This window comes from Carcharodon carcharias, chromosome 10, assembly GCF_017639515.1.
Source record: "Carcharodon carcharias isolate sCarCar2 chromosome 10, sCarCar2.pri, whole genome shotgun sequence".
Taxonomy (NCBI): Eukaryota; Metazoa; Chordata; class Chondrichthyes; order Lamniformes; family Lamnidae; genus Carcharodon; species Carcharodon carcharias.
Window position 1 is genome coordinate 38,531,980 of NC_054476.1, and position 25,705 is coordinate 38,557,684.

A 25,705-nucleotide genomic window follows, 5' to 3' on the forward strand; every position below is an offset into this window, starting at 1 on the left:
TTAGGAGGATGAAACTGCGATGAGAACTGTGCATTTATTGCTACAGCCCATCTCCCCCAGTGACTGCATATTGTAGAATCACAGAAGGCAGCCAATTGGCTCATCATGCCAATGTAGGTTTTTTGAATGAGCTTTCTAACTAGTCTCACTTCACTACATATAGCCCTGTAAATATTTTCCCTTCAAGTATTAAATAATTAACTTTTGAAAGTTATTATTGAATCATATTATTGAATATTGCCCTTTCAGGCAACGTGTTCCCGATTACAGCAATCCACTGTGTAAGCTAAATATTTCCTCATGTCACCTTTGGTCCTTTAGCCAATCACCTTAAATCTGTCTCCTCCTGCCAGTGGAAACAATTATTCCTTATTTACTCTATCAAAACTGTCCATGATTTTGAACACCTCTTTGAAATCTCCTCATAATTTTCTTTGCTTTAAGGTGAACAATCCCAGATTCTCCAGCCTCACTATGTAACTGAAGTCCCTCATCCTTGGTACCATTCTAGTGAATCTACTCTGCATCCTCTCAAGGCCTTGGCAACCTTCCGAAAGTGTGGTGCCCAGAATTGGAAACAATATTCCAGCTGAGGTCAAACCAGTGTTTTATAAAGGTTCACTCTATCTTCCTTGCTTTTGTACTTTATGCCTCTATTTATAAAGCCAAGGGTGCATTTTCTTTTTCAACAGCCTTCTCAACTTGTTTGCCGCCTTCAAAGATTTGGGTCTCTCTGTTCCTGCACACCCTTTAAAATTGTACCATTTATTTTATATTGTTTCTCCTCATTCTTCCTACCAAAATGTACAAGTTCACACCTTTCTGCGTTAAATTGCATCTGCCATCTGTTCATTTTACCACTCTGTCTAGGTCCTCCTCAAGTCAGTTACTATTCTTCTCATGGTTTACCACATTTCCGAGATTCAGATCATCTGCAACCTTTGAAATGATGCCCAAGTCCCAGTCACCATTATATACAAAATCTCATCTCTACCTCTGGGTCTGCCTTATTTCAAGTTTTGCCCAACCCTACAGATAGGTTTCTCTGTTCGAGTATCTCTGGGTTCGATCACTCACAGCTTTTATCTTTGTCACTGATCCGTCATCCATTTTTTCCCAATCTATTTTCCTCAGGTAGATTTTGTGGAGAAGAATTCCGATGATAACGAGAGAGATGAAGAGCAGAATGCCTAGTGGGACTCCGAGGGCTGCCATGTGTTTGGCTTCATATATTAGCCTTGGGTTTACTGCGCTGTTTACTGGCAAACCTGGAAAACAACATTTTATTTAAACAGGTAGTTCATTGAATCTCTATGACATTAATTATTCAAAAACATTAATTAGTTTCCTCTTCTTTCAGTCCTATAGTCCACAGAGGCAGAATATACTCTCTATGCTTGTGGACCTACACGAGCTTCCAGTCCAGAAACCCATCTAATTGAAAACTCTAACCTTTGTGTTCAAATCCCTCCATGTTTTCACCCCTATAATCTCCTCCAGCTCCACAGTCAACAACAACAGCAACAACTTGTATTTATATCACATCTTTAATAAAATATCCCAAAGTGCTTCACAGGTACACACTAAATCAAAATTTTACACCGAGTCACATGAGGAGATACTGGGCGGAGCATTGTGGAAGCAATGGGGGTATCAACTGCCAGCTGGAGACCCAGTGAAAACCCCAGCATTCGCCTCTTTTCGAGATGGCACATTGCATCCTGTGGCCAAACAGGTACTTATCAGGCATTCCCCTCGGATCAAAGACCTCAGGGACAGACCTCACGCCCATCAAGAGCTCAGCCAATCAGACGTGAGCAGCTCTTATGTACTCAGCAGCACCACAGGGGTGGCAGTGGCTGCGTCCGGTGCTACACCCACCTTTGACCTCAGATCGAGGAGGGACCCAAGCACAGCTGAGTGATGGCAGGCAGTGAGTCATAGGGAAGCACCCCTTCCCCCCACCGCTTCCCAACGCCAGGTCCCCCGATCAGGCACTGAGTGCCTTTGAATGAGGGAGCCCCCAAACCCTGGAACATGCAAGCTCCCCGCATAGCGACTGCCAGCCCATTGCTTTGTTAGTAGCAGTAGCGGTGGGATGAGATCCTTAAGTGGGCATTAATTGCCCAGTTAAGGGCTTCAATCGGTGGTGGGGTGGAAAGGCTGTCCATGGGACTTGCTTTTTAAAATTCATTCATGGGATGTGGCCATTGCTAGCTAGGCCAGCATTTATTGCCCATCCCTAATTGCCCTTGACAAGGTGGTGGTGAGCTGCCTTCTTAAATTGCTGCAGTCCATGTGGTGCAGGTACACCCACAGTGCTGTTAGGGAGGGAGTTCCAAGATTTTGACCCAGCGACAGTAAAAGAATGGCGATAGAGGAACTCCCAGGTGGTTGTGTTCCCAGCTATCTGCTGCCCTGTCCTTCTAGATGTTGTGGTCATGAGTTTGGAAGGTGCTGTCAAAGGAGCCTTGGTGAGCTTCTGCAATGCACCTTGTAGATGGTACACACAGCTGCTACTGTTCATCGGTGGTGTAATGAGTGAATGTTTGTGGATGGGGTGCCAAACAAGCAGACTGCTTTGTCCTGAATGGTGTCAAGTTTCTTGAGTGTTGTGGGAGCTGCACTCTTCCAGGCAAGTGGAGAATATTCCATCACGATCCTGACTTGTATCTTGTAGATGGTGGACAGACTTTGGGGAGACAGGAGATGTGTTACTCGTCGCAGGATTCCTAGCCTCTGACCTGCTCTTGCAGCCACAGTATTTATAAGGCTAGTCCAGTTCAATTTCTGGTCAATGGTGACCCCAATGATGTTGATAGTGGGGCATTCAGCGATGGTAATGCCATTGAATGTCAAGGGGCGATGGTTAGATTCTCTCTTGTTGGAGATGGTCATTGCCTGGCACTTGTGCAGTACAAATGTTACTTGCCACTCATCAGCCCAGATACTGTCCAGACCTTGCTGCATTTGGACATGGACTGCTTCAGTATCTGAGGAGTTGCAAATGGTGCTGAACATTGTGCAATCATCAGCGAACATCCCCACTTCTGACCTTATGATGGAATGAAGGTCATTGATGAAGTAGCTGAAGATGGTTGGACCGAGGACAATGGCCTGAGGAGCTGCCATGGATTTAATCAAGGTGGAATTGTAAAGATGAAGTGGTCCTACCCATTGTCTTCCCACTCAATTAAATGCACCCCCACCACCAAACTCATCATAGGGGAGGGCACAAGATTCCACCCATTAAGTCAGATTGGCACAAGCTTGGCCAAAAATGTGATTTAAGGAGCGTCTTAAAGGAGGAGGAAGAGTTAGAAAGGTGGAGAGTTTCAGGGAGGGAATTCCAGAGTTTAGGGCCTAGGCAGCTGAACCAATGGACAGCAATGGTGGAATGAATAAAATTGGAGATAGTGCAGATGCCAGAATCAGAACAGCACAGATTTGTCAAAGAGTTGTGGGGCTGGAGCAGGTAATAGAGATAGAGAGGGATGAAGCCATGAAGGGAATGAGAATTTTAAAATCAGCCCTCTGAGATTTCTGCACTTCTCTAATTCTGGTCTTTTTAGCATCCCAATTTTAATTGCTCCAACATTGGCAGCCATGCCTTCAGTTGCCCAGGCCCTAAGTTCTGGAATTCTCTTTCTAAATCTCTCCATCTCTCCCCCCCTCCATTATGACACTCCATAAAATCTGCCTCTTTAGCCAAGCTTTTGACCACCTGTCCTAAAATTTCATGTCATTCCATGGCAAGTTTTGGCTGATAATACATTAGGGGTATTTACAATCTAAGAGGTGCTATCTAAATGCAAGTTGTTGTTGTTATTGATATGGTTCAATTGCCAGGAATCCCTGCACAAGATCCCATTCTTGGTCCACATCTAGAGATACGGTGAAGAAAGGAAGTAGAAAGTAAACTCTGGCTTTCTCCAGTTTATGGATACCATTCATGGCCGAGTGTAGCTTGTGGCATCGGAGACTGAGAGTGCAGGACAGGAGAATATAATCATCAAAAGTCTCCTAGCAAAAGCTGCCCAATATATCACATCAGTTGACAAGATTACACCTTTCACAGGCTAGCTTGGTTCAGTTTGCTCTTACTCACCTCTGATAATTATTGAATGAACTACATTTTATTCAGTAGAATGTCAAGTGGCAGGAACTCATAACAGGAAATCAGGATGACCCCCATCCCACCCTCGCTCACCTTTGATCTGAGGTCCCATAACATTCCTGGACCTCTGGTGGCTGCAGTGCCGTCAGCAGCCACCGCTTCCACTGGCGCTGGCAGTGACAAGTAGCTGCCGGCCCCTGGTTGGCCAGCAACTCTTGGTGGGACTTCAGAGGGGAGCTGCGGGAGGCCGGGGGCAGTGAATCGGAGGCAGGGGCAGGGGAATGGCTTTCAGTGGCCCCACCCCCACTTCCTGATGTCGAGTCCCCGCAGGCATAGGTTGTCCAATATCAAGGGATTCCCTCCACCCGGGATGCCGCTGGCCAAGCCAGAAATTCTGCGCCAGCCCACTTTGTCCTCCAGCTTAACTGGGGAGGTTCTCCAGCTGCCATGGGACTGACACGGGACCTTTCCCGTGACTGAGTGGGCCCGACGACCATGGTTCACTCTGCAATGGGCTGCATTAAATCCAGTCCCATGGGAAGGATTTATCCCTCATCGGGCGGGCTCTGTAGCAGTGGGCGGGGGTGGACAGGCCAGTTAAGGCCCGTCAGCGTGAAACGTGAAAATCTCCCTGAGGCACAGAGCTGCCTCAGGGAGAGGATCAATTTAAAATATTAAAAATAAAGATTTCTAAAATGTCATAAAACATGTCCCCTCATGGGACTCTGTCGCATGAGCGTGGACATGTTATTATTTAAAATTTTAACATTTTTATTTTGTTTTTATTGCTGCTGGAAAACTCATCTTGCTTGTGGTTGAGGTTTCCTAAAATGATGCAAAGGCTGCTTGGCCTTTTCGCCCGCCCGCCAACCGCAAGCGAAAAGTCTCATTCAATTAACCTTTTAATGGCCTTAACAGGCTTTTTAATTGTCGGCTGGCGCGCTGCCGACTCTGACCGAAATATCGTGCGAGTGCGCGATGATATTGGGACACTCACGCAATGTCATCGCCCGTTATCTTGCGATTGGTCGGGTCGGGTCAGGCGCGTGCCTGATGGACAAGCGAAAAATTCTCCCCCATGTCTCTGTAGTGGCTGTTAATTAAACCCATCGGTCTCAACTTGTGCTATTAATTTTGTCCATCTTGCTACAAATGCTTCGTGCATTCAACAAAGTGCCTTTCATTTTTCTTTCTACAATTATCCCCTGATTTGACCTTATTCACTGACACACTATTGGTATTAAACCTTTTATTCTTTCTTATCACATGCTGATTATACTTACCCAAATTGTATCACTGTTCTGTGGTCTTCATACTTCCCTTTAGGTTTATAAATTTACCCTCAGTTTGAAACCTCTGCCTCCTCCCTTTTTAGTTTTAAATTCCACCTATTATCCCAGTTATTCAGTTCACCAGGACATTTGCCCCAGTTCAGGTTAAGAGGTCCTAAAACAACAGCTCGCACATTCAGTGCAATCACAGATGATCAATAAGTGACGGTGAAGGGGTGGGAGTCAACATGGTGAGAGACGAGCTGGCTTACTTGTTGGCCCAGTTCCTGATCCGTCGGGTGGATTTCTGGATGGGGTTATTGACCCTGGAGGCTGAGGATTATTTGTAGTTATTGATCCAGTGGCGTGAGGTTTGTTAGTTGTAGGCCCAGGTCCGGGCGGCCTTACTGTTGTGGATCCTGCAGGCCCAGGAGGGGCCTTTGATGGAGTCGATCCCCTAGTCGTGGTTGGCCCAGTCCTGGGAGGTTTAGTCGGTGGTTTTGGTGTTCCTGTTCCATGGGTTGTTGTCGTTTTCATAGTTGTTGGCGCTGGGTTAAAAATTAACTCATTTTAGCAGCCAGAAAATCACAGAATCATAGAATCACACAGAAAGAGGCCATTCACCCAATTGTGTCTGCGTCGACTCTTTGAAAGAGCTTGGTTACCCTCCTGCCCCCACAAAACTCACCACCTCCCCCATCCCGCCACTCTGCTCCTTCCCCATAGCCATGCAAATTCTTCTTCCTTTGAGGATTTAGTTGAATGTTGTCAGGCAGGCCAGCTGAGACCTGGATACTAAGCACATTTATGAAAGTCTGACAGGCTGGGATTCTGGGAGGATGAGATCAGAGAACTCTGTCTTCTCATCTGATATCACTGCAAGTTACCATAAATATCTTTCAGATGAGACATTAAACTGAGGCCCTCTCTGCCCTCCTAGGTGGATGTGAAAGATCCCATTGCCACCGTTCAGAGAAGAGCAGGAGAGTTTTCCCAGGTGTCCTGGGACAATATTTATCCCTCAATCCAACAGCTAAAGAGCTTATCTGGTCGTTTACAACTTTGCTGTTTATGGGAGCTTGCTGTATGTAAATTGGTTGCCCTGTGTTTCCTACATTACAACAGTGACTGTTTCACAAGCACGTTGTTGGTTATATAGTACCTTGACATGTCTTGAGATTGTGAAAGGCGTTGTATGAATGCAAGTTGTATTCTTTCTATGACTTACCATGGGAAGAAGTCTTATAATACCTTATGCCAGAGGTGTGAATGCTGTCTAAAAACTGACCACTTCCTAAATACGATTTTAATCGAAGTTGGGGGACAGATGTTTGAAAGAAGTTTTCAGCCATTATTTTGGATGCTCACTGTAGCTAGCAGCCTTGAGGGGAATGATATTGATTCCTGGGAGGCAGAATGGGTAGCTCATTCCCTGGTGGTCTTGTTAGAAAGGGGCACCAGCACTATTCCAGAGAAGTGAGAATGCATTTTAACGACAGCCATACCAGCCCTGACAGTCCAATCAGCAAGAAGAACTTGTGGATACATCAAGTGCAATTCTTTCTAGCTGATTGGCTGGCAATAGTTTCACAGTCAATTCATCCAGGTGATCTATGCAATGCTGCTAAAAGGCTGGTGGAGTGGAGAGCAAAGTTAGAAAAAGACAGGATACTCTGGAGGTTTAGTGTAAGGTTGTGTGCTAGTTTCCTGATCAGCCAATCACAAGCACCTTCTGCACTTTGGCACTTCCTGTTTATGCTAAGCAATGAAACTCAAAATGACAGCAGACAGTGACTATCTATAAACATTGGATCTTCACAATCCAAACTGAACTCTCAAAGTTTCATCTCACTCTGAAAAACATTTCCTAAGTAACAAGCAGTGCCAACCAGAGGTTAAAGTACAGCCAGAATGGTGGAACAAATTTCAGGAGGGATAATGATCAAACTGTACAAGGCTCCGATCAGATCACAGCTCTGGCTCCATTTCTGGTCACCATGAAACAAGGGAGATTTCCACTCCTGCAGACAGTGCAGAGGGAAGCTGTGTGTCTGATTTTCAATGTCAGAAGTTTGAGCTATTGAGGAAAGACTGGAGAGATTTGGGCTATAAAGATTGGAAAATGGGATGAAGTCAGAGAGGTGATCTTACAGAGGAATATATGATTGTTAAGGATAAAGTAAAAGCTAAGCTGGAATTTTACTTTAATGTATGGGAGTAGCACAAGTTCAACTGGTGAAAAGTAATTAATAAATTGACATAGAGTGATCAATGTGTGTATTAAACTCCCAGATCAAGAACTAAAGGCAGGGATTCTAGAATCATTCAAGAAGCAATTGGATGCTGCAACTGGGAGATCAGAATCCCTCAAAATGATGATTTAAGATGGGCTGAATGGCCTTCCCCCATCACTTTTATGATCCATCTTAGCTCTCAGACTCTCTCTCCTCCCGAAGTCTCCTTGTCCTGAACTCTTCAGTCACTTCTTACAGCCTCCAATAATTTCCTCTGCAGCAAGTTATGAGGGGAAGAAAGAACCATTTGTTCCATCAACCACATCATACAGTAAGAGGCCATTTGGCCCATTGTGCAGTGCTGTCTCTTTGGGAGAGCGCTCCAATTAATCCCACATGACTGAGAACTTGGAATCAGGGAACAGTGGTAAGGACAGGGCCTTGGGAAAATACCAACACTTGCATTTCTACAATACCTTTAACAAAATAAAACATCCCATGGACTATAATCAGCCAAATATTTACCCCGAGTCAAAGAAGGAGCTGTTCAAACAAGTGATTAAAAGTCTGGTGAAGGAGGTACTGTTTATGGTACACACTGCAGCTACTTTCCACCGATGGTGGAGGGACAGAATGATTAGGGTGGTGGGTGGGGTCTGATAAAATGGGCTGCCTTGTCCTGGATGGTGGGGCAAATATAGAACCTCTTTCTCAGTCATTCTTAGCGTTACATAAAATTGGAATGAGACAGTCAGCAACAGTAACATCAGAACTGACGTTAATTTCTATTGTAAACCAGACATGCACCCACAGAATTTAAAGATTAAAATAGAATAGAAACATGTAAGCATTAAGGTTATCAAAGCTCAGTGGGAAAACATAATGCTGATTAATAAGGAAATGAAGAGAGTATAGAAGGAATGGGTCATTTAGCTCCTCAAATCTGTTCTTCCATTCAATCAGATCATAGTTGATCTGTGACCTAATATCCCCGCCTTTGCCCCGTATCTCTTATTACCTTTGATTAAAAACTTCTATCATAGAGTCCTAGAGTCAATATGGCACAGAATGGAGGACATTTGGCCCATCAACCCCATGCTGGCTTTCTGTAGAGCAATCCAGCCAGTTCCATCCCCACCCACCACTCTATCTCCATCACCCTCAAATGCTCATCCAATTTCCTTTTGAAATCATTCATCATCTCCGCTTCCACCATACTTGTAGGCAGCTATGTCCAGAGCCTTACCACTTACTGTGTAAAAACTTTTCTGCTCATACTCACACTGTGTCACTTTCCCAAAGGCCTTAAATCTGTGCCCCCTAGTCCTGTGCCACTAGTTAATGGGAAATGCCTTTTTTGGTCCACCTTTTCCAACTGTCATAATCTTGTACATCTCTATCAAATCTTCCCTCAATCTCCTTGGCTCCAAGGAGAACAATCACAGCTTCTTCAACCTAACATTGTAGCTAAAATCCTTCATCACTGGTACCATTTTGGTAAATTTCTTCTGCACCAAAGAAGTGAGAGGCAGGGAACAGTAAGATGAGAAAGTAGACAAGAATTAAAATCAATGCACAGGTTTTTCAGCGTGATCAGGGGTGATCAGTAAGTGCCGGTGATGAGGTGGGAGTCAACATGGTGAGAGACGAGCTGGCTTACTTGTTGGCCCAGTTCCTGATCCATCGGGTGGATTTCTGGATGGGGTTATTGACCCTGGAGGCTGAGGATTATTTGTAGTTATTGATCCAGTGGCGTGAGGTTTGTTGGTTGTAGGCCCTGGTCCGGGCGGCCTTACTGTTGTGGATCCTGGAGTCCCAGGAGGGGCCTTTGGTGGAGTCGATGCCTTAATGGTGGTTGGCGCAGTCCCGGGAGGTTTAGTTGGTGGTTTTGATGTTCCTGTTCCATGGGTTGTTGTTGCTTTCACTGTTGTCGGTGCTGGGTTAAAAATTAGCTCATTTTAGCAGCCAGGAAATCACAGAATCATAGAATCTCATAGAAGGAGGCCATTCAGCCCATTATGCCTAGCTGACTCTTTGAAAGAGTGATATAATTAATTCCACTCCCCAGGTCTTCCCCACAGGCCTGTAAATTTTTCCTTTTGAAGCATTTACCCAATTCCCTTTTGATGGTTACTATTGAGTCTGCTTCTTCCAACTTTTCTAGGCAATGCATTCCAGATCACAACAACTCACTGTGTAAAATAAAAATTCTCATCTCTGCGCTAGATCTTTCTCATCTCAATTGCTTCATATCTGTTTCCTTTGGTAACCAACCCTCCTGCCAATGGAAACAGTTTCTGCTTCTTTACTCCATCAAAATCCTTCATGATCTTGAACACTGTTCAAATCAACTCTTAACTCTCCTGCCTTAACATGAACAAACCCAGCTTCTGCAGTCTCTCCACATAATTGAGGTCCCTCACTTAATTGCTGAGAGAATGATTGAACAGATAGTAAAGTAAACTTAACATTCAGTAATCAATTAACGTACAAATCATTACGAGTTGTTCCATTTAGGACATCATTAATGACTGTTTTCCATGTTAAAGCTGATAAGCATTGTTCAGGAGGGAAGCAACTTCTCAGTGAGGCTGCTATGCTTCTATTGGCTAATTTACAGAATATGAGAGGCCAAGTAGTGAGGGGTTAAACAGGAACCATAAGGATACTTGAAGAAACTGATAATCCTTCCTTCCATCATAAGGTCAAAAGTGAGGATGTTCACTGATGATTGCACAATGTTCAGCACCATTTGCGACTCCTCAGATACTGAAGCAGTCCATGTCCAAATGCAGCAAAGTCTGGACGATATCCTGGCTTGGGCTGACAAGTGACAAGTAACATTCACACCAGACAAGTGCCAGGCAATTATCATCTCCAACAGGAGAGGATCTAACCATCATCCCCTGACATTCAATGGCATTATCATCACTGAATCCCCCACTATCAATGCCCTGGGGATTACCATTGACCAGAGGCTAAACTGGATTAGCCATATAAATACTGTGGCTACAAGAGCAGGACAGAGGCTAGGTATCCTCTGGCGAGTAACTCACCTTCTGACTCCCCAAAGCCTGTCCACCATCTACAAGGCACAAGTCAGGAGTGTGATGGAATACTCTCCCTTTGCCTGGATGAGTGCAACTCCGACAGCACTCAACAAGTTTGACACCATCCAGGACACAGCAGCCCACTTGACTGGCACCTCATCCACAAACATTCACTCCCTACGCCACTGATGCATGGTGGCAGCAGTGGGCAGAATTTTACCCTCGGTATGCCGGCTCGGTGGGGGTGGGCGGGGATGGTCGGGAAGCCGACCGCTGCCCATGATTGGCAGCGCACCATGATTATATTCAGCGGGCCAATTAAGGACTGCTCAGCGTGAGATGTGGCCTTTCAGTGAGCACGAGGGGGCAGGCGGGGGCTTAATGTCCTCCGGGTCCAGTGGTGTCCCGGCAGACGATTCAAATGCGGCCTCGGCAGCCCCTGGAAGGCTGCCACTGAAGGACGCGGGAGTTGTGTGCATGGGTGCCGCAGCGGGTGGACACGGCAGGAGGGAGGACAGGTTGACGGGGTATTTGGCCCCGCATTTTTTGGACAAGTGCCTCAGTGCCCTCCTGGAGGGGGTGGCAGTGAGGATGGAAAGACCTGCCCCCAGGGGTGGGAGGAGGAGGCCCCCCGACCTCACCGAAAAGGCCTGGGAGGAGCTGGCATCCAGGGTCAGCAGCCACAACACGGTGAGACGCTCTTGGGTCCAGTGCCAGAAGCACTTTAACGATCTCTTGCGATCGGGAAGGGTGAGCACCGTGTTGGCATGGGTCACTTTGCAGAACAGGTAAGAGCTGCCCACCCGCCCCCCCCCCCCACCGTGGACCTCAGAGGCAGCCCATTTGATCAGAACCCATCCACCACCCTAAACATACTGTCCCTCCACTGTCAGTGGACAGTGGCGGTAGTGTGTACCATAAACAGTACCTCCTTCACCAGACTTTTAATCACCTGTTTGAATTGCTCCTACTTTGACTTGGGGTAAATACTTGGCTGATTATAGTCCATGGGATGTCTTATTTTGTTAAAGCGGCTGGAGAAATGCAAGTGTTGGTATTTGTGAGTGGAAATGTCAATGAGGCAGGATCTGGCCAGGGGGATGAGCCCTGGCTGCTTGGACTGAGTGCCAAGTGGCTCCAGGGTCACGAGTCAGCTGAGCCATGCAAGGTGCTCCTCAGGTGGGATTGGCCAGGCAGCAATGGCGCTGGAGGTAGAGAGTGAACTAATCAATGCTCCTCTGCCCTTTCAGGAGAAAGCATCCCATAACAATGCAGAGAGGTCACGGACTGGAGGGGGACCCTCACACCTCCTCATCCTCAAGTGATATGAGCAGGAGGCTCTGGAGCTGGAGAGGTGCCATGCACCTTGGTCAAGCGGCTGCGATGAGGTTGGGATACCAGAGGGAGGTAAGAGTGCAGTGCACTGAGGTGAAATTGTGGCTTTTTGCAACCATTGCAGTGTAGTCCGTATATCGATGTGAGCCTTGAACCTGGAAAGCCCGTTGATAATGGAAAGACGAGGGCACCAAGATGCAGATCTCTGTCTCACCAGGTGCCAGGCATGCACAGTGACAGTCTAATGACGTAAACTAATGACATGTCCTTCTTCTCCCTTTTAGGTTCACCAGCAGCCCCGCGTTGTGAGAAGCTTGAAGACCAACCCCTGACCCCTCAGGACCACAATGTTGAGCACGCACCCACGTCACATCCTCTCTGTCAAGCAGGCACCAGCGCAATGCCAGCACCTCAGTGGGGATAAGATCGGCATCTAGCATCTCGGTGCACATTGGTGAGGGCACTTCACACTTGACTGAGGTATAGGCGGAGGTTGAGAGTGCCCAGGGTGCCGGCAGTCGGAGCAATGTTTGGACCAGGAACATGCTCAGTCGATGGCTGATGATGAACCTTTGGAGTCGTCCCTGAGGCAGCAGATGCTGGTTGTCCAGCAGAGTGTGTGGGAGGATCTGGCAGAGATACATGAGGGAATGTGTGCCATAATCTCTGTGATGGAGGAGTCCATATGGAGCCTAAGCACTGAGTTGACCACTGCACAATGCTTCCTCCATGGAGATAGTGGCGACTCTCATGGAGAGGCTCCTCCAGGGACTCAATCAGGGGTTCCTGGGGATGTGCTCAGAGCTGCAAACCCTCACACCGGCAATGACCTCAGCTGGTCAGTGTCAGTGTGGGAGATGGATTGGACACCCAGTATCCCAGCTAGGTGCCCATCCATCAATGAGCAGGGACGTCCAGAGCGACCTGACGTTGGCTCACGTGCTGCCTGTTGTCTCTGTGGGCTCCTCGCAGGGTGCTCCGGATGACGACAACAGCTCCTCTGCCCCTCTGCCAGTGACCCGTGGCATCCGATGAGACTGCAGCGACTGGGGAAATGCCAACCGTGGCACTGGCCACTCCCTCCCAGGCGGGGCCAGCACAGGCTCCACAGGCCAGAGGGCGCCAGCCAAGGTCATCAAGGCCAACAAGACAGCAGAGTGAGCAAGCTGTCTTCAATGCCGGTGCCAGCGAGGGGGGAGCACCTAGACGGAACACTCGCAAGTGAAAGCTTAAAGCACCTTAAGCACAACACGGCCTTATCACGGGTGATATTTGTTTGCCCCATTTTTCTGTTTTCTTTTAATGGTGTGATGTAAAGCACTGGTGAATATTATCTTCTGCTATGTTTGTCACTCAGAAATAAATGAGATTTTTTTTGCAACTGGTCTCTGGATGCTTCATTTGTTCTGTAGGTGCACGGTAGGCCATTATGTTATGATGGACGTGTGTCTCCTGAAACTTTATTGCAAAGGCACATTGACCAAGGAACTGGTCCTATCAGGAATTGAGTATGGAGCCTGCAGCTGTGGCATGTGCTGGTGGTTCTTATTTGGCAGGCTAGCTGGAGGAGCATAGGATCAAAGCATCCCGAATGTCCCTGCCTCTGTGGAGGTTAGCCTCAGCATTCTCCTCACCGTGCTCGTCCTTGGACCCATTACTGGACTCATTATCTGTTGCTTGTGCAGCTGCGTCAAAATTTTCTTCCTCCAGTGCACCACCCCCACCCCCCCCTTTCCAGTGCCAGATTGTGGACAGCATAGCATGCAACCACTATTAGTGATGCCTGATCTGGTGGGTATTGCCGTACTCCCCTGAACGGACCAAGCATCGGAAGTTCATCTTGAGAAGACCAATGGTTCTGTCTACCACAGCCCTTGTGGAGGTGTGGCTCCTATTGTACCGCTGCTTGGTCTCTGTTCTTGGATGGCGGAGAGGCGTCATGAGCCACCTTTTGAGGGGATAGCCCTTGTCACCCAGTAGCCAGCCATCCATCCAGGCTGGGGCACTGAAGAGCCTCGGCACCTTGGAGTGTCTCAGGATGTAAGCGTCATGGGAACTGCCTGGGTACCTTGCACAGACTTGCAGAATCTGCATCCTGTGATCACACACTATCTGCACGTTCACAGAGTGGAATCACTTCCTGTTGATGAAGGCTCCCAGCTCACCCGCTGGCACCTTGATGGCCACATGTGAGTAGTTGACTGCACCCTGGACATGGGGGAACTCAGCAATTGCTGCGAAGCCTCTGGCTCACTCAGCCTGGCTGGCCTCATCCATATGGTAATGAATGAAAGTCAGTGCACGCATGAACAGAGCATTGTGGACAGCTGATTGGGAGACTCCACACAGATCCCCCCTGAGCCCTGGAAAGAGCCGGAGGTATAGAAGTTGAGGGCCACCATGACCTTCAGAGCCACAGGCATGAGGTGTCCACCCACACAGTCGGAGCTGATCTCAGGGCCGATCCTCTAACAGGTGGAGGTCACTGTCTCCAGTGGGAGATGGAGCCTCCACCGGCATTGCACCTCAGACATACTGAGAAAGCTGCATCGCCGCCTGTAAACCCTGGCAGCCGGATAGTGGTGTCTCCTGCAGCCCCTTCCATCTTGGACTACCTGTTGGCTCTGCACTTCTTGTGCCTGCGCCCCTCCTCCCACAGGTCGCTCCCCTGGAAGCTGAATAGAGACACCTGGCCTCCTCCCCCTTCTGGCCCTCTCGTCCTCCTCAGAGGAGGTGCCTCCAGTGGAGACCACAATCCCCATTACCAGGGTGAGGGAAGCTGTCTGATACCTGGAAGGCCCCACACGGTGTGAATCCTCCAGGGGCCTGGAAAACAACACTGAGTCCTGGACTGAAGCCTCTGAAATCTCTGAATGCAGCTCTGAAGTGAAATAAAGCTGTCCTGTTCCCAATTACAACCAGCAGCAAGTGATATCCCGCACTCCTCACTAATCGCTTTGACAAGGCCACTGACCCCTCTTATCCCGCCCTTGGATGAGGTTTTGCAAATTGTGGCCTGCCCGCCTGCCCGTTTTGCCATTGTGATGGCCTGAAAATCGCATGGGCTATGTAAACTTGGGAGTCAATTAGTCTCACAAGGGCCTTAACTGGCCACTTAATTAATGGCAGGCGCGCCTCTGTCTTTATCGTGCATCCGCCTAGCGAAATATTGCGAGAGTGTACGTTGACGTTGGGACGCTCATCTGATGTCAACGTGCTTTATTTCACATACAGGTGTGTCAGGCGCACGCTCGCCAAGGGTAAAGTTCTGCCCAGTACCATCCACAAGATTCACTGCAGAAACTCACCAAGGTTCCTTAGACAGCACCTTCCAAACCCACGACCGCTACCATCTAGAAGGACAAGGACAGCAGATAGATGGGAACACCACCACCTGCAATTTCCCTCCAAGTCACTCACCATCCTTATTTGGAAATATATCGCCATTCCTTCACTGTCACTGGGTCAAAATCCTGAAACTCCCTCCCTAACAGCACTGTGGGTGTACCTAAAACCACATGGATTGCAGCGGTTCAAGTAGGCAGCTCACCACCATCTTCTCAAGGGCAATTAGGGAATTAGGGATGGGCAATAAATGCTGGCCTAGCCAGCGAAGCCCATACCCCTTGAATTAATAGAAATAACATGCCCAGACCACAGGGTGGGGCAAGGCAGGGCTGGGAGTGTTGGTCAGTGCTGGGGGTGGGGGGGGGGTGGGGGGGTGCGGGGGGAGGAGCAGGGCGGGGGACAAGGCGGGATCTTGGCAAACATTAACCTGTTAGCTGCTTGATCCTGGTGGAGGGAAACTATTTTTGAACCTCTGGGCTGTTATGGAATTTGATTGGCAGCTTGCACAATCCCCAGTGTGATTGGTACATATGTGGCAAAATCAAAATTCACTTGAGGCTCAGAGATCAGCTTTAATTTTATCTCTAATTTCCTCTTTTCAGTTTCTCATGCCCCAGATTATTCCCCTTACTTCCTGGACAACTGGTCAAACATCTGCTTTCCAAAATTATTTGTGACACAGGTGGGAGGGTGAAGAGTTTAAACAGGAATTGGGAAGTGGGACTGGAACCCAAATGCTGACCTGTGGCCTCGTCACCAGTGTTAACAACAACCTTGAAACTCAGGTTAGGGGGTCACTCAGGATAAGGACCCAATTCACTCTGAACCATCATTCCTTTTACAGTGGGATTGATAAAACTGGTATCACCAGCAAGGAAGCTTGTAACCAATGACTTAGACTCAGTGAAAAAGCGGGCAGCATATTTAAAACCTGAAGTAAACTTAGCCTTTTCTAACCTTTCAACCAAATCTCCTCCATACCTCTGGGAGTAAATTCTTCCTGAAAATGTAAGATGCTTCTAGTTAGTTGAACTATTTGCAGTTAATATAAAACAAGGGTGTGACTTTTACAGCTGAAACACTTCAGTAAGCTTTGACCCTTGGCAGCTTATCAGAAGGTTTACATCAAGGTTATTGTCCAATAGGCATTGCTACTTCAGTTTCACACAAGCTGCTCAAAGCTTTAGGAGCAGCCAACAAAGAAATACTTCAAACAAAGCAGTGGATCTTTCTCTTAACAAGGTTCAGCTGATCTGTGTTCAAAGTACACCCAGTGCAGAGATTGCTCAGTAATCCCAGATACAAGAAAGCGTAAAGCTTCTGTGGGGTACAGGAGGGTTACTAATAAAGATTCAAATTTCCAAGTAGAAGCTGGTGAATATTGGATGAAATATGAGGAAGAATAAGACATGAGAATGAAGTGTCCTGCTCCAACATGAGTTGGATATCGCTGAGGACAAGAACACTATACAGTCCTTTCAAATGGATACTTGCCAAGATTCAGAGAGGAGAAGATTTGTCAGATATATAGGGGGAATAAGTGGGTAGATTTTAAAAAATTATCCTCAGGTTATGGGAGTCACTGGTAATGCCAGCATTTATTGCCCATCTCTGATTGCCCTTGAGAAGGTGGTGGTGAGCTGCCCTCCTGAAGTGTTGCAGACCATATAATGTAGGTACACCCACAGTGCTGGTAGGGAGAGAGTTCCAGGATTTTAACCCAGTGACAGTGAAGGAACGGCGGATATATTTCCAAGTCAGGATGGTGAGTGATTGGCAGGGAAACTTAGAAGTGATGACATTCCCATGGCATCATTTTACAATTGTGATTATCAGTTGTGACACAGTGGGTGTCACTTTTGCCTCTAAGCCAGGATTTAAAACCCATTCCAGAGCTCCACTTGAGCAAAAAAATCCAGGTTTACACTTTTGGTGCAATATTGAAGGAGTGCTGTACTGTTAAACGGTCAGCACTAAGGAAGAAACTGCACTATCGGAGGGTCATTACAGGTGGAGTGCTGCACTGTCAGATGGTCAGTACTGAGGGAGTGCTGCACTGTCAGAGGGTCAGTACTGAGGGTGTTCTGCATTCTTGGAAATGCTACCTTTTAGATTAGAAATGAGTCTGAGGCATCTTTTGCTCTCTCAGGTGGTGTAAAGTGCTTTGTGAAGCCCTGAGGTTGAGAAAAGCACAATGGGAATCTTTCTTTAATGACGGATTGAACTGTGAGAAAGTGTTGCATGGACTTCGGTCTCAGCAATGGGCAGAAGGTCAGATAGGATCTGATACCTAACAGTTACCAGATCAGATAGGTTTATCATACAGGTGTTCACAATGTGTCTGCAATTTCCTCAACACTCTTCCCTGCAAGGCTTGTCGATAATAACACCTGTAAACGTAATGAGCAAGACTACAGAATGATTGCATACTGTAACCATAGAATCAGGTACAAGTACCCAGGAGAATTGTTACTGTTGTCTGTCAGGCTGTTTACTGTTAGTAATTTGGTGACATTGCTAATCATGATCAACATATTTGGTCCATTCTGCCAGTGGGAGCTGTGGGACTAGACTTCAGGATTGGGAAGTGTGCTGCTTTTGCTGTGTCTATTATCTCAGGAGGTTGGCAATGCTGGCAAGGGGCAAGGTCGAGATTGTTGTCCGTTTAGCTGCTCCGAGAAGGAATGGTGGGGGCAAACTCGAGGTATTTGGCACAAAGCTAGTGAAGTATTAATTGGGGTGTCTGGCCACATCAAGCATCACCATGCATCACTCTCCACAGCCAAATCCGCCTACTCCAGGAACATCCTGTGAATTGGCTCAAATCTTGCCTCAATTCTTCCACAATCAATTATCTCCGTAAACGCACTTCCCAGTCACCATCCACTCTACACTCACTTCAAACTCCAAGCACAAAGAGTTCACGCAAATTTTTACCTCCAGGATCGGCATCATAATTCCAGATCTTCCTCACCCACTCCACCCTGGACCCCTGTCTCTCCAATGAACCATAAAAGAGTGGAGCAAAGGGCAGGCCATTCAGTCCATCATGTGCATGCCAACACATTGCTATAGCAATTCCAAACTAATCCTACTACCCCACCGTCACTCCATAGCCCTGTATCAATCCCAAACTAATCTCACTGCCCCACCTTCACTCCATAGCCCTGCATCAATTCCAAACTAACCCCACTGCCTCACTTTTCCATAGCCCTGTACAAATCGTAAACTAATCCCACTGCCCATTTTCCTCCTTTCGCTATTTCAAATGTTTATTCAACTTTCTCTTAAAAGATGCAGTCTTTTCCTCAACCACCACCGTGTTGCAAAGCTTTCCGTACTCTAAACATTACCATTATAGCAACATTAAAATAAGAGAAGGCCTTTGAACCTGTTTTGCCATTCAGTGAGTTCATGGTTGATTTGTGACCCAACACCATGTACACCCAGTTTGCCCCATATCCCTTAATATCTTTGGATAACAAAGTCTATTGATATTGCATTCAAAATTAACAAATTATCATCTCAAGTTTTTTAGCTACAAAATATGTATCATGAAACTTGGAAGTATTGTAAACTGTGAGGTGGATGTTAAACTTCAAAAGGACATAGATAGGTTAGTGGAGTGGGCAGAGACGTGGGATATGAAATTTGGTGGTGCCTTCCTTGCTGTTTGAAAAAGTGGCAAGACACTCACACTGACTCTGAGGAGGAAGGTCTGCTATTCCTCCTGCCCAGCAGGCAGTTAAGTGGACAGCAGCGGGCCTTCCTCCAGACTGAGGGCCCCCAGAAGACGACTTCCCACCTTCCAAGAGCTGCCAGCCAATCAGAGGTTGGCAATTCCTGCTCTTCGCAGCACCAGAGAGGAAGGCATGGCTTCTGCCAGAATAACACCCCCCCCAGGGTTTGTTGTAGTTATCAGTCCAGTAACACAAGGTTTGGTGGATACTTTTGCTGTGACTGTTGGAGAATTGGTTGGATGCTTGCAATGCTAGGCCCCATCATCCTACCTGTGACATGCCCAGTCCCGGTTATGGGGGACTTTGCTGTTGTGGATCCTGAGGGTCCAGGAGGGGTCTTTGAAGGAATGGATGCACTAGTGGTGGTTGGCCCAGTCCAGGGAAGTTTAGTCGGTGGCTTTGGTGTTCCACTTCCATGGGTTGTTGTTGTTGTTGGCGTCACAGTTGTTGGCACTGGGTTAAAAATTAGCTCATTTAAACGGTCAGGAAAAGAAAAGTATTTGAACATAATTTTAAATGATCAGACCATTCACAGAATCACAGACTCACACAAAAGAGGCCCTTCGGCCCATCGAGTCTGCACCGACATGTGAGAAACACCTGACCTACCTACCTAATCCCATTTACCAGCACTTGGCCCATAGCCTTGAATGTTATGACGTGCTAAGTGCTCATCCAGGTACTTTTTAAAGGATGCAAGGCATTTAAACGGTTCAGTAATCAATTAATGTATTGCTGTTTAAAGGATGGGTTTCCACTCAGGACTCTGCTAACGACCTCTCTCTGTTTCGAAGTAGGTGTTTGTCATGCTACAATAGCCCAGAGCACAACAAATGTCAAAATATTGCATAAAATCAAAAACTCAAAATTACACAAAATCTTCAGGTCAATCTCAAAATAGCAACAACGATTTGCATATATTCAGCACGTCTAACGTAGTATAACATCTCACTGGAGAATAAACTACAATTGACACTGAGCCACATAAGGAGATGATAGGACAGGAAAACTTTGTCAAAGAGGTAAGTTTTAAAGGGTGTCTTCAAGGAGGAGAGAGAAAAATAGAGAGGTGGAGAGGTTTCAGGGTGGAGGCCCCAGGCCAATGCTGGAGTGATTAAAATCAGGGATGGGCAAGAGGCCAGAATTGGAGGAGTGCAGAAATAACAGAGGGTGGTTGAGCTGAAGGAGATTACAGAGATAATGAAATCATTGGCAAAAGGTGAACTATATTTTTTTTTACCACAAGGACGCTTTGCCTTTGTTGATGCGCCAGTGAGTGGCTGGTGCTACTTTGTGTACCTGTTGGCTGGGCCTTTGTTGAAGTCTTCACCTCAATGGTGGTTGACCCTGTCCCTGCAGGGTTAGTCGATGGTTTCGTTGGTCCAGTTCCTTGAGCTGTTGTTGTCATAGTAATTGGTGCTGGATTAAAAATTAATTAGTTGCGACAGTTAAAGTATGGATAATAGTAAGCAATTTATAACAGCAATGAGGGAGCCTGACTGTCCCTCTAAGTAACTCTGCCAAGGAGGAACATCCACAGGAACAGCAGAGAATGATTATTTTGGAACCACCATTTCCCAGAATTTCTGAACTGCCTCTAAAAGGGCAAAACTTTTATTCCATTCCACATGAAATGCATAATGAGGGGACCATTTAATCTTGGCGCTCTTTGTCCTGGTCCCAGAAAAGGGATCCAGATAATGCTGATGTGCTCAGTAATGAGAGGCATACCGGGCTGTAAAAGGCTCCATATGTGCCCCAATGATAAGACTCAAGCCTGGCATAGACCTCCCCCATCCCACTCCCACCCACAAGCACTGTTTTAGAGGTAGATTAGAGCAGGGGAATGCTGGGAAACAATCCCATCCCAACTCCCGGCACTGGTTGGATGGGTGCACAAGATTCCACGTGCACTGGGGTCCTGACAAAAATGATACTTCCAGCTCCCTGCCCCCATGCATGCTCTCTTGCCAATTCCACCTGCTGACCCGCAATCTCTAACCAGGGCTTCAATGCTGGAGGTCACTGTCGGACACAGGGGAACTGTGGGGCTGATATAGGCTGTGACTAGACTTACTGAGGGATGAATTTATGAGCTTATGCTCCTGACAGGGACCTGTACTCAGCTGCAGCACGAGGCTCAGGCTACACTTTAAATTACAGCCTCGCTGTGTTTATACGCTTCCCCCTTTATTCAATGTATCTTCTATTCTATTCCTTCTTGCTCTCCCTCTGTCACACACCACCGACAGCCGTGAGCTACCAGCATCTGCAGCTTCACCATGAGCCTCTCTTTTGGAACTGGAGTTCCAAAGAAGAGTCATACGGGCTCAAAATGTTAACTCTGTTCGTCTCTCCACAGGTGCTGCCAGACCAGCTGAGTTTTTCCAGCATTTTCTGCTTTTATTTCAAACTTCCCACATCTGCAGTATTTTACCTCTTTCACCATTGCAATCACCCTGCAGCCATTCAGGAAGACTGCTCACCACCACCTTCTGAGGGTTGCTAGGGGTGGCTAATAAATGCTGAACTTGCCAATGACGCTCACATGCCCCAAAATGAATAATAAAAAGTTAGAAATTTATTCAGAAAATTTATCAATAAATAATATAAATTTATGTAATTTATGTATTGGACCGTGAAATATAATATCAATGAATTATGGATACTGAATCAATGTTGAGAACAGTTTTGTTATATAACTGGGATTAATTGTGGGTAAACCTGTTAAAAGGAGTTCCAAGTTCTCATCGCTTCCCGGATAAAGACTTAAGGAAAAGATCAGGGAAAATTTTACAGGGTTATGGGGAAAGACAGGGGGGTAGGATTAATTGAGTAACTGTAAAGAGATTTACAGACACAATGGGCCAAATAGCCTCTCCTTCTGTGTTGTGTCATCCTATGAAGTATTTATCCAATTCATTTCTGAAAATTACCATTGAGTGTGCTTCCACCGCCCTTTCAGGAAACGCATTCCAGATCACAACACATTGTTTAGCTCGTTGTGGCGTCTGACACTTTAAGAACAGAGGAAGAGCTGGGGGCTTTTGAGCCTGTTCCTCCATTCCATGGGGCAGATCATGGGGCAGTATTTTCTGCTCCTGCCAGTAGCAGGAATCGTGGCGGGCGGGGCAGCAAGATTTGATGAGCGGCCAAAATTCAGTCTCCCGAAGGTAGGAAGTTAGTTTGGAATCTTGTTCTCTGGCAGCTTAGAGGCAGGATTGTCCCGCGGAGCTATGTCGGGAACACTATTTGCACATCATGAATGCTCATCAAAAGGCCAACACACCGGAATCCTGTTCCCTCTCCAAATTAAGCACCTTGCCAGTGGGAATTTAGACTGTTCGCTTTCTAAATTTTCCAATCTGAGATTTAAAATTATTTTCTTGGTAGATATGTAGACAAGTAAAGAGTTTTCAAATCTCCACCCCTCTCCACTACTGTGATGGTCACCATCAACCCGTTTTACTGGTGCAATGAAGACATAGGTCATCACTCTGCTTATGAAATAAGTGAATTTTTATTGCTTTGCTTTTTTTTCCTTTGTAAATCATTAGCCCGGAGTAAATTAAACCACATCCAATATAAACAGAATGCTGCAAATTATTGGAGAGTAAACTCCATGATACAAAGGCTGGGAGTTCAAAGCCCAAACAGGGCAATGGATGAAAATGAATGTAATAAACTTGGTGATTTCTGGGTTGGCATCAGGTAAAAGTGACCATGAAGTATGTTCGGTTATTGCAAAAGCTCAATTGGTTCACTAATACCCTTCACAAGGAGGGAATGCTGCCATCCTTCGAGCCAGTCTGAGCCACATGTGGCTCCAGTCCCACACTACAGGAGGAATTTAACCTAAAGAGAGCTGTTTGCAGCGGGGGAGGTTGGGTAGGCGGTAGGGACTAGGGAAGCTGTCAATGAAGTAGGCTTTTCCTGGCGATTTCGGTGTTGGTATTACTGCTGCTCTTGTTCCTCGTCAGCGATGCATGGAAGAGCTGACAACGCAGACCTATCAACAAATGGATCTCTACTTAAAGGGACCCCAACAGGGGTCAGAAAGGTTCAACTGTTCATTGATTCCTGAGGCAGCAACGACCACATGAGAAGGCTTTCTCCCAATGCTGCCCCAACACCGCACACACCCCTTCCCGATCTCTCTCTCTCTACCTGCAGCCACTGTTTCAGGGGATTGCAGTGAAGCACTACTTTCCAAGGATGGAAGAGCTTCATAACCCAAACAGACCTGAGGAGGTCAGCACCAGGGATGTGTTCCCTCTAACCTGGAGATGGTACACTGAGATGATCCAGGACCTCAGAAGAGTGGGATAGGTGAGTGGCAGAAAACCAACTTGCCAAGCCCCACACTCTGACTCTCCCAGCATTCTCATGCACATAGACCTCAGACAGCACACATTACATATCCACTTATTCTTCTCTCTCTAGTCACCTCCTCCCACCCCCATTTGAACATGTAGCACACATGCTCACCCTTGTCGTACTGACCTCCCAGCCATGCCTCACAGACAACCATCTCAATTAGGGCCATCCTGCCCTCCTCACACAATCCATCTCTCACACTTATAACGCTCTGCTTCCTCTCCTTGCAGAAGGGAAAGAACTCCAGAGAGAGACAGAGAACTGGGGGCTGGCCCTCAGTTGGTAGTCACCTTCATGGCCACTGGCAAAGTGTGCCCACCAGTCCACAGCAAAGGAGCTCTCGTTCCAGGAGGATGCAGATTTCAGCCGTGACCTGCTGTGAGAGACTGAGCCACCTGAGGCAGTGGTGCTTACACACATCGAGAGACTGTAGACCCTGTATTGGGGTCTCATTTCTTTGGATCTGGATCTCCTTGTCAATCTGCTGTTGGTATTGCTCCTACTGCACCTGGAGCTTTTGGTATTGGCATTGCTGCTCATTGGATGTGCAAGGAAGAGCTGCATGAGTAGCGGCTATGCTGCAGTGAGGGCTGGCAGCAGGATGTTCAGCTCAAAAAGCTGGAAAGCAACTTAAAAGCAGTGAAATTATGCTTTCAGAAGATGTCCATTGAGCACAAACCTTTCACATAGGCAGGCTGTCAGGATGAGATATTAATATATATAATGTTATTGGAAATTATTATTTTTTAAAATAGCGGTTTAGTCTGTATGTGTGTTAATTGGATTAAAGCCAGTTAGTCTGGGATGGAAGTCTTTGTGTCTTTGATGTATAGTAGTTTTGAGGTGTAAACAGTAGGTAGAGGGGATATTTGCATTTTGTTGAATAAAGCATTTGAGAGTGGGAGTGAATCTTGCACCTAGCTAGGTGACACCAAGCAATATGTTCATATTACCAGTAAAATTGGTACCATGAAAGGGGTTTTATTGTTAGAAGAGGTGGAGTTCAAATGGCCTGGTGACATAATGAGAATTTACATTCAAAGAGAAAGACTGGGTAAGGAAAGGAGTTTGTGTGTGCAGGTCAAAGGCATGTAATACCTAAGCCTGTAAGCCTACAACTGTCTGCAAAGGGATCACATTTTGAATTCATAAGGCAAAAATGCTTTGCCTGGTGTCTGTTTAAGTCTATTGGTTATTGTTGCACTAGAGGAGGCTAATTTGGGAACTTGTTAAAAGTTATGATAGTAGTAATTTGTAGCCTTGTGTATGTGTTTAATTTGTTGTAAGTTAATAAATGTCTCATTTAGTTTGATATAAAAACCTCTCAAGAGCTGGTGGTCTTATTCTTGAATTTAGAGCTGCAGCTCAAAACATATCATCAATTGAAAATATAGGTTATGACAGTTGTTTAAAGTTTCCCTCTGGAATTTTAAATAACTCAGTCTTTACAAACTGCTGTGTCATAACCAAGGCCAGCAGATATGTAGTTTTACCCCACCAATTTAGTGTCAATTTAGTTGGTAGCATTCTCACCACTGAATTGCAAGATTCTGGGTTCAAATCCCACTCCAGGGGCAGAATTCTTACCTCGATGGGTGGCTGAACCCTGCAGCCGAAACGGGGCCTGCCGCCATTTTGAGTGGGTGGGCAATGCGCTTCCTGTGCAGGGGGTGGAGGGAATCCCCATCTGTCAAAGTGTGTTCTTTCGCGCACGCACGTGGAAAAGTCCTGTCTCAGGGAGATTTGTGAGAGGTAAGTAAACTCTAAAAATAGATAAATATTAAAATTAACATGTCCCCCTCATGTGACAATGTCACACGAGATGAGACACAATAATAAATACATAAAAATTTATTAAATTTTTTAAAAACGGACATGAAACTTCATCCTGCCAGTGGATGAAGTTTCATTAATAATCTGCAGCTCGCTGGGGCTCCTGGCCTGCCCACCAGCCTTAAGATTGGCGGGGCAGGGTGTTTACTGGGGTTAATTAGCCTGTCAATGGTCTCAATTGGCCATTGACAGGTCAGTGGGCAGACAGCTGATTTCACTGTCTCCCCGCCTTCGTGAATATTTAAAGTTACCAGGATGACATCAGGGATTCCTCCCGACGTTATCCTGCGTCATTTTCCCCTCAGTGAGCGGGCCCCGCCCCCAAATCGCTGAAAGGAAATTCCTGGCCCAGGGCTTGGACATAAAAGTCAAGGTCCAGTGCAGTTCTGGGGGAGTGCTG

At 46.6% G+C, this 25,705-nt stretch overlaps 1 protein-coding gene and 1 long non-coding RNA gene across 2 annotated transcripts in view; one reads left to right on the forward strand and one right to left on the reverse strand.

The window, feature by feature from the left end:
• The window catches only part of LOC121283362 (cadherin-related family member 5-like), a 64,253-nt gene that overhangs the window by 4,184 nt on the left and 34,364 nt on the right, over positions 1 to 25,705 (reverse strand). Inside the window, exons 13-17 of the mRNA XM_041197853.1 lie at positions 20,395 to 20,514; positions 19,366 to 19,548; positions 9,283 to 9,558; positions 5,661 to 5,936; positions 1,078 to 1,268 (exon numbers count right to left, since the gene is read on the reverse strand). Coding sequence (XP_041053787.1) covers positions 1,078 to 1,268; positions 5,661 to 5,936; positions 9,283 to 9,558; positions 19,366 to 19,548; positions 20,395 to 20,514 — 1,046 coding nt within the window. The remainder of the gene's footprint in view (positions 1 to 1,077; positions 1,269 to 5,660; positions 5,937 to 9,282; positions 9,559 to 19,365; positions 19,549 to 20,394; positions 20,515 to 25,705) is intronic.
• On the forward strand, positions 460 to 24,442 carry LOC121283363. The gene is made up of 3 exons (XR_005944240.1): positions 460 to 616; positions 1,135 to 1,295; positions 23,703 to 24,442. It is a non-coding gene; the product is annotated as an uncharacterized LOC121283363 (long non-coding RNA).